The sequence below is a fragment of the Ipomoea nil genome, unplaced genomic scaffold, assembly GCF_001879475.1.
Source record: "Ipomoea nil cultivar Tokyo-kokei standard unplaced genomic scaffold, Asagao_1.1 scaffold1407, whole genome shotgun sequence".
Classification (NCBI taxonomy): Eukaryota; Viridiplantae; Streptophyta; class Magnoliopsida; order Solanales; family Convolvulaceae; genus Ipomoea; species Ipomoea nil.
The window spans coordinates 838,226-849,099 of NW_017617835.1; the positions used below are offsets into that span (position 1 = coordinate 838,226).

The window sequence follows — 10,874 nt, forward strand, 5'->3', positions numbered from 1 at the left end:
GGTTGAGAAAGTATGCTTGGACCGTAGTGGTTGGAGTCAACTAATGTGGGCCGAGTTATCACGCAATCATTATGCTGTGGAACCTTGTCCACCTTACAAGGTGGACACTGTTGTATGTTCATAATTATAAAGATATATACTCATAATTTTTTAACTTTATATTCATACTTATTGAACAATATATTCACAATTACAAAACTCTATGTTCATAATTACTGAACTATATGTTTATAATTATAAAGCTATATATTCATAAGCATAAAGTTCTGAGTACCATAGGTCGGATGGTCAGTCTGATCATATATGATTGGAGCGCAATAAAGAGAACTAGACTCCACTAACAAGGGAACTACATTCGATCAACGATCCATGTCGGGTCAATGTTCTAGGAGGTCGATCATGATCGGATACATATCCTCTCAATAGGCCGCTTTGATACCAACCAAGTATATGATGTGATATAGTTAGGAATAATCCCTATCAATATATATATACACGTGCACATATGAAATTGAAAACAAAAGGAAAGAAAGAAAGAAGAAACATATAAACATTTATTATTGTACCTTACTGATAATACGAAACTGATAAATTGATCATAAATGCTTGGATGAAGCTTGGAAATATATGTATTTATGTAAAGGGTTTATAAAGATATTTTTGAAATAATAAAAATAGATGTTCCTAGCGACCTATTATTCCCATTGCAAATAGAATAATCCATTCCTAGAAATTTTAATATTTTTGTAAGAAGTTAAAAACTAAACCAAACAGCATATTAAATTTATTTTAAGAAACGACATTCCTTTTTTTTTATGTATTCCAATTTCCACGAACCAAGCAACACTTTTTTTGTCAACTTAAAAATATATTATTGCATCAAGAGTCAAGACATTTTAAATCGGAAGAGTTTTAATGCATTTATCATTAATTTTCTATTTTTAATTATTTTTAGAATTTCCCTTTTCTAAAACACTTTCTATTTTGGATTTCATATTTTCTAGGGGTGCTTGAGTCTAGGTAATTAGCCAATCGTTATACCCTACACCACGGCGCGCGTAGCACTGTGGTCGCGCGCCTCCCAAAACGATGTCGTTTTAGGAGGCGCGGTAGTAAGTTGCTGTGATTATGTATATTTGTTCATATATTTATGTATATTTTTTATTATGTACATTTTTTATATAATTATGTACATTTTTTTTATACAATTATATATGTACATGCGAATCAGGAAATTTTTGTGTATTATGTTAAGAGTTGATGTGTATTATGTTAAAAGTTTATGTTTATTATGTATTATGTTAGATTATGTGTATTATCTTTTAAAAAACAATATGTATATTTTGTTATACAATTTTGTACATTCGTGTATAACATTATGTACATTTTTTAACATGAGATTTTTTTTAAGGAAAATTAACCGCCAAACACTGGGTAGCGAATTTTCAAAAAAAAAAAAACAATCTGAAACGACGTCGTTTTGCATCTGGGCGCACAATGCAACGCGCGCCGTGGTGCAGGACTTTCCCTCAAGGGAAGCCACAGAGGTACCATTTGAGCACAAGGTGCTTGGCTATTATATTATTATAAGTTAAAATAACATAATACAGTCGTACCTTTAAAATGTCATTTTGCATGTAATTAGCTATCAACTAAGAACTAATTTATCAAACATCCTTTTATAACCAGCTAATGCTATCAGCTACTCAAATCCACTAACAACTATCAGCTAAGTCAATCCGCTATCAGTTAATAGCTATTTGACAAACAACCCATTTATAGAACATCTTATCTACAAATAAATTACTCCGTATCTTTTAACTTCACAATGCCAAATATGTACAATAAATAATTGTATTGACTTTACAAAACTCCAATAGTTTATAGAATCTTACTAAATGGACATAATGTTGATTATATATCTTAGAAAGAATAAAAAACTTTTGTGTGAAACAGAAAGTGGTGGCTCTAATTATATATAGAATTTGTTCTAGTTGTCTGGAGCCCAGGAGGATATGCTGGAAGTAGCTCATGGTGAACACTGGCACTTGCCTAGCATCAGGAAAGATATTGAAAGTTCAGCAATATTTGGGTTAATCTCTTGAATTTTGCAGTGGATTATATATGTTACAATATAAGGTTTGTTTGTCATCCCCACAACCACCCAATGGGGTCGATCAAAACTCGAACGGATTAATATCATTTCTTCAGATACCAGTGTAACATACAAAAAAACTTAGAGAATGATTATAATAGAGAACTTGAGTCTGGCAATGAAGAACCTATAAACATCCTTTTTGAACAAGTGAACTTGCAATGAAAGAGCAAGAAAGAGAAGTCTGAACTCCGCCGATAGGTGTTTCTAGTTGATCTTCAGCTCGAGCTCGAGCTCGAGTTCGAACACTAGAACTGCTTGAAAAAATGACAAGCTGAACTTGAACTCTATTTTTCGAGCTCGAGCTTGAGCCCCCTTGTTAGTAATCGAGCTCGAGCTCGGCTCGGGTTTGCGCCCCTAAGTTACCGCTTACACATTACTAATCAACAAAAGGTGCCACTCAATTATAAAAGTTTGAATATTTGAAGCATCAAATACAAGAGAGTGGAAAATCTAAAGGGATTTCATTCAAGTGACTTTCTTTGCACCATACAACAATATAGTTAGAAACCATCCTAGTGCAAATTGGTCAAAGATTATTTGATCAACTGAGAAAAGACAAGAGATACATGAGAAAATAGAAAAGAAAGAAATGATTTTGAAGGTTTTTGGATTCTTAGTAATTCTAGGATATTATGCCTCTCTTCCTTAATTACTTTCTTTAGAGATCATCTCCTGGGAACAAAAGAAAGACATAAAATGTTTCAGTAATTGAATATAATAGTTGCATTCAAAGAACAAAAATGATTGACTATGCTGTACCCGAATCACATGGATGATGGCTCACTGAAATCCCGAGGATTCCTGCATTTATAACATTCCGTTCTGCTGGCATAATTGTGCCAACCACATCCAAGTCTGTCCAATATAACATCCACTTCTATCAGATAAGAATGTGCATGAAAATACCATATAGGTTATAATAACTCGACATTACTATTTTATTGAGGATCGATCAAAATTAAAAAACTTCTTGTGTTAAAACAGTTTGTTATTCTGTGGGTAATGTGATCATGTATTGGCAGTAAATTCTGCATGGAAACTACTAAACTTCTGCTTTTGTCATTTCTTAATCAGAAACAGTTATCATATGTGAAGAAATACAAGATAAAATGTCAAGTTGTCAACTAACCTGTTGCAAATCCAGTCACCTTTCTTATATCCCGGAGGGACACTTGCATCATATCCATAACTTCCCGGTGTTATCATTCCAGCCCCAAGGCCATAATAGCCAATTTTCGAGGCTCCACATCTGTAGCAGTTTGTTCGGCTTGCATAGTTGTGAGCACAACAGGCATTGCAGTACCAGTCCCCGGGCAAGACCTCTGATTTATTACGCCCATATAAAGCCGCATCAGCTTCAGAAGCATACTTAGGACAATTGCATCGTTGGCATGCATCTCGTTTCTTAAAATTTATGTGTTGACATGCGGCGCACATCCAATCTCCTTCTTGGTTCATTCACCGTCTTGGTTTCTGGAAAATTTGAACATTCAATAAATAAAAACATATGGCAAGAACAAAAGGTTCAAAGTATATTTATTCATAACCAAACAGGATTTTTAAAGAAAAATGCAACAAGATAGAATAATGATTGTAGTATTCATTAGTTATCAGGTGCATCGGAAAATAATCGCATCTTTCTGAAAAGCAAAGCCTTCTGACATGTCAAAGTAAATGATGGAATACTAGAATTCGCACATTAATCTTGTTATTGATCAAAGTTGAATAGTAGGATCCTAGAAAATAGTTTGCATCAATCTTCCAATCCAAGATTGTGGCAAGTGTATGAACCGGAAGAATGAAGTGTGTACTTCCAGATTGAAGAAATTATATGAACTGCATAAGAAAAAACACTAATAATAATGCCTTACCAGGACAAGGTGCAGAGGACTGGCCTTACACAGCTTTAAACAGAAGAATTGCTTGCTGAAACTGGTGGCTTTTGGTGAATGTGTTGGGATGGTTTATATATACATCAAACGACCTTACTGGTGGGGCCCTAAATAATCTTTTCATACGTTTATACTTTCAAATGGTTTCCTTAACAGAAGTACCATATGGACAGGTGTGTTGGCTCTCTAACTTATGTTTTGTCAACTGTTAAACGAATTATGCATGGAGAGAGGCACATATAGTCCAGTTATTCCCCTCTTTACAGATTCCCCACAATTTTCATCTTAAATGGTTTCAATATTATGGTCTGTTCGATATCCATTTCTAGAGGAACTTACAAGAGAAAATCATATTTAGAAGGCGAGTACAAGGATATTTCACCTCCATCTGCCAGTAAGATGGATGCTAGCCACGTAAAGATGATATGGATGTGCACACTCGCATTCACCAAGTGTGTGTGTAACATCGGTGTTATCCTGCACAGACAATCTCCATTTGAGTAGGCTTATGTAGTATAGGTAGACATGGTTCAGTTCCAAACTGGAAAAAAGTTACAAGCAATTTACCATGTGGGAATCGATTCCTCATAATGCTCAATGAAGCCAATATCTATTCTCCCTTTTTGATTTGATTCTCAATAATTCAAAAGCAAACTGAAGATTCATATTCAGTGGCAATCTTCAAGTTCCCCTTCCACATTAAAAATGTGTATCTACCTTTAAGAGATCAAACTAAGGCAGTTGATCAACTCAAACCAAGAAGGCTCCCACTGGGAGGGTTGAACTTAGAACCTTGTGGTTACCAAGCTAATAGCCTGACGCCCTGACCAACTTGGCTGGGGTTGTCACAACATAGGCTATAGTTAACATGCCTTGTTGTGGGGTTTGAAACCAGAACTTTCTACCCGGTGGGAAATTTGGCAAATATGTTTTCTCTTTATCAAGATCCCCTATTTCGTTGTAGCATAGTTTTGTGCCACATTTCTTGGAATAATCATAAGCAGCATCATTTGATGATAAAGATCTGGGCATTGTGTTAAGATACAATGGGAAAAGAAAATAAGAAGAAAGCTCATTAAAAACTACTCCCTCCTTCCCTAATTGATTGTCTTACTTGTTTTTTGCACGGTTTTTAATGCAACATAACATATTTTACTAACTTTCCAAGTTTGTCCCTCAAAAGTAGGTGTTATTTGTACAAAGTACAATTGTACTTGCCTCTAAAAATTTGAAAAGTCAAAAGGGTAAATTGGGAAATGTAGAGTGATAGCTATGTTCAATTTTGGAAAGATGACACTATTTTGGGAAAAACCAAAAAAGAAAGTACGACATGTAAAATGGGACGGAGGGAGTATATAATAAAGTGGATTAATGAATCAATATGTTATTATACTCAATCAAACAATGCAATGTACAATTTAAATAGACGAAGAAATATGTTTTAAAGTCAGCCAGAATAGAGTATAAAATTGATGATAGAATATCTAAATTAAAGATCATCTTAGGATTCTTAGCAAATTGAAGGCCTAATTATAGAGTATAATGACTATATGCCTAAATTATAAAAATCACTCTAGCTAGGTCCCTGTCTAGTTTAGAGCATCTGTAGAAGTTCCATTTTTTTTTGAAGTTGTAGTAAAACAACTGAAAATAGTGTTCATAATGGAAAAGCAGGAACAGTCGTTAGAGGGTGTGACACATTTGAAGTTGTTTGACGACCTATAGGGCCGTTACTTGTTGAAACCACACACATAGCCAAAACATGTAAGCACAAAATGCATCCATGTTCACCTGGGATTCGATAAGGAGGAATCCTAATCACCGTTTTTTAACCAGACAATATGAATATTGTATACAATGAAAACCTCATTCAAATCTTCATCCTTTATTCTTTATCTGTGACTATTCTCTAAAGGTAGACAATTCTCTTCAATAATACTAGCTAGAATCCACATCCTAATGGGGATGAGAGAAATAGCCGTTGCTTTTGAATTTTGCATATTCCTATTACGTTATGCAGATTAAAGTTTAGCTAGTGCTTATTGGTGTGCTAATTATTGTTTGATAATGATATATTCTGCTCTACTCCTATATTGCAAGTCATTCACTGGGAAAAGAACAGAACAAGAAGAAGAAAAGATAGCACAAAACTTAAGTCTACTTGCTAGTCACAAAAGCACGAAAATGACTGTAGATGCCCTTTTCACTTTCTATGTTAGTTTTATCTAAAAGAGGGGATTGAAAGGTCTCAAAGCAAATTTACAAGTTGATAATGTGTTGTTAAGGGCAAGGATTATGAAACTTCTCAACTCAGACTTAATAAACGCTGGACTTTGCGGAAACTTTATTGGCTTCATGAGTGTTTCAGAAAAGGAAGATGGTAACATGTACAATATAATAATCAAAATTACACATAACATCAAACCAAGAGAAAGAGGATCCGCCTGTACCTGTTAATTATCAAACCAATAATCACCCAAATCCAGAAAAGATCTCGAGAAAGCTCCTCATCTAGCTCAGTGATGACTTCTTTTGGCATCAGTGCACATTATATTCCACAGCATCAGAATAAGACAGATGGATTATATTCATTGGACATTTTGTCAATGGATCATTGGACCCGAAACCATGTTACATGCATCAAAAGTAATGATCAATCTTGATCCATTGCAATGCAGCATCGAGTAGCCACATATGCAAAAATATTATGGGTGTCTTAATCAGGAATTAACCATCATTTCCCTGTAAGTCTGTGACAGTATAAGATATGCTCTACCATAACCCAGGTTATTGGATGCAAAGCAACTACCATCTTCTACAGAGTTCTTTAATTTCCAGCATCCTAGTTCTCAAAGTTGCCCAGGCCAGCGGGGCTCCCGCTAACTAAAGTGGTCGACCACTGACCTAAAGTTACCACTCCAGTGGGGTTCCACTCCCACCCGCATCGGGGAGCTAGGGTTCCCCAGGCTCGAGTTTGGGCCATTGGGCTCCCTAAGTTGGTCGGAATGTTGAGATGGATTCCTGCACAGAGTCAACGAGACTGACGGGAAGGCTGATACCTACAATTAACCATTTTTGTAGTGTAAATAAATTGAAAGCATATAATATATTAACTACAAACACATTAACTGCAAGTACAAAATATAAATCAAAGTCCACAAACAATGCAAGATGAACTGGTCCATGGTATAACAATTGCAACTTTACACTATCACAAGAAGAAGGGTGGAATTAAACAAAAGAAAGATAATAAACCCACACATGAACGATCTTAACAATGAGCCCACACAAGTGAAAGACAAATTCAATAACCAGCAACCAGCAAGAATGTCTATTCAGTACCTAAGATACTTCCCACAAGGGGTAGGATTGCTGAAGCAAGTAGTGTTGTCCATATCTGAGCTGTAAGGCTGTAATATGCGCGCGCTACCAATATCTAACCCTGTTGAAACCCCAAATCAGTTAAGCTCAACCCGGAATTAGCCTTTATATTATTCATAGATGAAATTGGGATTTGGGTAATCAACAGTATCTATATATAGATTTCTGTTTGCTCTTGTGTGAAAATGAATATGGCCCAGGTTGTGAAACGGGTTTATGAGCATAGTGCATGTTACGCTACGAATGGCGATACGGAAGTTTGGGAGCGTTATGCATCCGGCATACGGATGCAAAAATGACGTCGTTTGGGCGTCTAATTTAGCTGGTAAATGAATTTATTTGATACTTAATTTAGTTCGTGGTGGAAATTAAACACTTAACAATAATAAATAGACCTATTTGACACTTGTGTCTTTTCTTTAATATTTTAAAATTATTTTAAAATTTAAATTTTTTATATTTAATAATATTTTTAATGTAATTTTTAAATATATAAATTTTATACATTAATAATAAACTTAAAATTATAAAAAAGTTAAATAAAAAATAATTTCAATAATATCCGGTTAACTGAATCATAGATTCATAGACATATAATGTGATTATATTAACGAGTTTGGACATATATATACAATAAAGTAATTATTTATATTGAGAAGGATGGATAGATAGGGTGGGCCGGTGGGCGTATTAGCAGTTTACTGATACATATGTAGCGATCGGGCTACCGGCGGGAAGTGGCCGGACAAGATACATAACGGTGCTAGCTATTTAATAAGCAATTAACGGTGGTCGGCGGGGCGATTGAAAGAGTTCCGTCGTGCCGTAGCGAGAACAGTCTTGTCGGCGACGATGAAGTACGCCATCCCCGCCGCCGTTGAGACTATCAGAGCTTGTGCTGTCGGGTTCAGATTTGCCTTCGCCCATGGTACCATCCTCACGCTAGCCAACTGCACATAAAATCTGTTTAAATAGTAAACAACACAGATAAAATGTAACAAAATAGAGAGATTGAGCTAGCTTAGCTTACCATGGGAATGGCAGTTGCTACGGTTGTAACTGCGGCTGCTTTAGCTCCTGCAACAACGCCCTCTGCACAACAAATTATATTTATTGATTATTCAATAATTATCAATCCTTACCTAATAGGTTGTAAGGAAGATCAGATGTATATATACCATGAGAGTAGCGCTTCGCCATGGCCAACTTTTGGTCCAAGCTAACATTTTTGGAAGCCATTGTAATGGATTAGCTTGAAGTAGTGTTTAATTTGCAGTAATATTTGATTATTTTATTGAAGAAAAATATGCAGATCGAATGAAGCTTGTTTTGTTGAGGATTGGGAGGAGATAATAAGTGGGGTGTGTCATGTGTGTATATATAGACAGAAGCTAAGGAATGGGATTATCTATCGGATCGGAGATAGATGAGATTTTGGGAATTGAGGAATGAAGAAGTTGTGGGAGCACGTGGATGGGACGGTGGTTTTGCGAGAATTCTAACGTCGGAGTCGCTTGTTTTTTTAAGGTAGGTTGGATTTTACAAGAATCTAGGCCCGATTTCGTCGTGCTTGGTCGGTCCGCAAATGATGCTTTGGACCCGTGTCCACAATGCATTGTGGACACAAATTCAAAACGATGTTGTTTTCAGAGAAAAAAGGTCATCGGTGTTATTCGTTTGTGCCATTATGAATGTACAGTTATGGAATTATGAATGTAAGTTATAAAATTATGAACACAGAGCTCTGAAATTATGAACTTGCAATTATGAACATATAGTGATAAAATTATGAACATAGAGCTCTAAAATTGTGAACATCGAGCTTCAAAAATTATGATTTTATTTTTTTTTTTTTTTTTTTTTTTTTTTTGAAATAGACGAGGAAATATATATTAAGCAAGATCCATGCTCAAAAACGGAGCAATGGAAGGAAAGGGAACAAACGAACAATCAGAACAGTCAGGCATAGACAAGGCTTCCCGAGCTAGTGTATGGGCAACCCTGTTCGCGGACCGTTTAGCAAACAAAAAGCCTAAGTTACTAAAAACTGCGGCTATAGATCTAACATCATTAACTAAAAGATCAAAGGAGGAATTGAAAGCATGAGAGATAGAGATGGAATTAACAACTTGTAGGCAATCTGTTTCAAGCAGCACATTATCAATATTGGTGCCTCTGATCCACTTCAACGCTTCCCGAACAGCAATAGCTTCGGCTTCATTCGGCTTGTGTAGAGAGAACCAGGGGAGCCTTCTAGCTGCAACAAGTGCGCCTGTGTGATCACGAAGAATGAATCCAAAACCCATCCTTTTGTTAGCGGAGTCAAGGGCAGCATCAACATTGAGCTTAAGCATTCCATGAGGAGGTCTGGTCCAAGAAGTAAGAGAATCTGTACTCCTGGTATTAGAAACAGTATAAGCATTTACTTTAGGCCATTCAAAAATGAAGTTTTTGACTGATAGGCAAATAAAAGATGCATTGAGAATAGTGTGGTTCCAGAGCTTTTCATTTCTGGCCTCCCATAATTTCCAACAGATAGAGATAATTAAGCATATATCAGCATCAGATTTAGAGGAGAAGATACGCTCCAGCCAATCAAAAAAAGTGTTGTCAGAATGATAATCAACACCTCCCAAGATATCCCAACAGTTACGTGCAAGTGGACAGATAACAAAGAGGTGGAAATCAGTCTCTCCTACAACGTTACATATTTGACAAGAATCTGGAATTTGGACATGCCTAGACCTCAGATTATCACAAGTGGGTAAGGAGGAGGAGCATAGCTGCCATAGAAAGGATTTTATTTTTGGTGGGAGATTAAGTTTCCAAGCTCTTGTCCAGAAAGGGGGTTGAAGATGATCCATATTACCCAATATATGTTTGTAACAACTCCGAACAGTAAATTTTCCTTTCTCATCATGCATCCAAATAATCTTGTCATTGGTAGGAGAATTCGGTAGCGGAATAGACAAGATCAAATCTCTGTCAACTTGACTGAAAGTTGAGCCAATAAGGGTGGCATTCCACGAGTGATCAACTGCATTAATCAGGGAAGCCACAGATGTAACAAGAGGATGATCCGGCATAGATGTTTGGATGAATGGGAACTCAGAATTGGGAAGCCAAGGGTCGGTCCAAATATTGACAGAGTTGCCATCTCCTATCCTCCATCGACAGCCCATCTTAAGAGTGTGTTGGGCTTCAAGAATGCTACGCCATATGAAAGAGGGATTGCTTCCAAGTTGAGCATCAAAGAAAGATGAGTTGGGATAATACTTTGCTCTATAAACTCTGGATAACAAGGAGTTAGGTTGTTGAACAAGTCTCCAAGCTTGTTTTCCTAACATGGCAATGTTGAATTCCCTAATACGTTTAAAGCCCATACCTCCCCATTTCTTAGGTATACTCAATCTCTCCCAACTTTTCCAACGAATTCCTTTGTT

The 10,874-nt window shown here is 36.2% G+C and overlaps 1 protein-coding gene and 1 long non-coding RNA gene across 8 annotated transcripts; both read right to left on the reverse strand.

Moving 5' to 3' along the window:
• Nucleotides 1-2,600: 2,600 nt before the first annotated feature.
• On the reverse strand, nt 2,601-7,049 carry LOC109186908. Of its 7 annotated transcripts, none has more exons than XR_002055191.1 (6): nt 6,783-7,049; nt 6,501-6,576; nt 4,433-4,527; nt 3,288-3,631; nt 2,918-3,013; nt 2,601-2,830 (listed from the first exon to the last, which is right to left on the reverse strand). It is a non-coding gene; the product is annotated as an uncharacterized LOC109186908 (long non-coding RNA). The 7 variants fall into 7 exon arrangements; XR_002055190.1 differs by having other exon boundaries at nt 4,433-5,074; XR_002055189.1 differs by having other exon boundaries at nt 4,433-5,074; nt 6,501-6,579.
• A 975-nt stretch (nt 7,050-8,024) lies between these two features.
• On the reverse strand, nt 8,025-8,917 carry LOC109186907 (early nodulin-93-like). Its single transcript, XM_019337095.1, has 3 exons — nt 8,610-8,917; nt 8,462-8,523; nt 8,025-8,381 (listed from the first exon to the last, which is right to left on the reverse strand). The coding sequence occupies exons 1-3, from the start codon at nt 8,668-8,670 to the stop codon at nt 8,214-8,216; spliced, it is 291 nt and encodes a 96-aa protein (XP_019192640.1). The 5' UTR covers nt 8,671-8,917; the 3' UTR covers nt 8,025-8,213.
• Nucleotides 8,918-10,874: the final 1,957 nt, after the last annotated feature.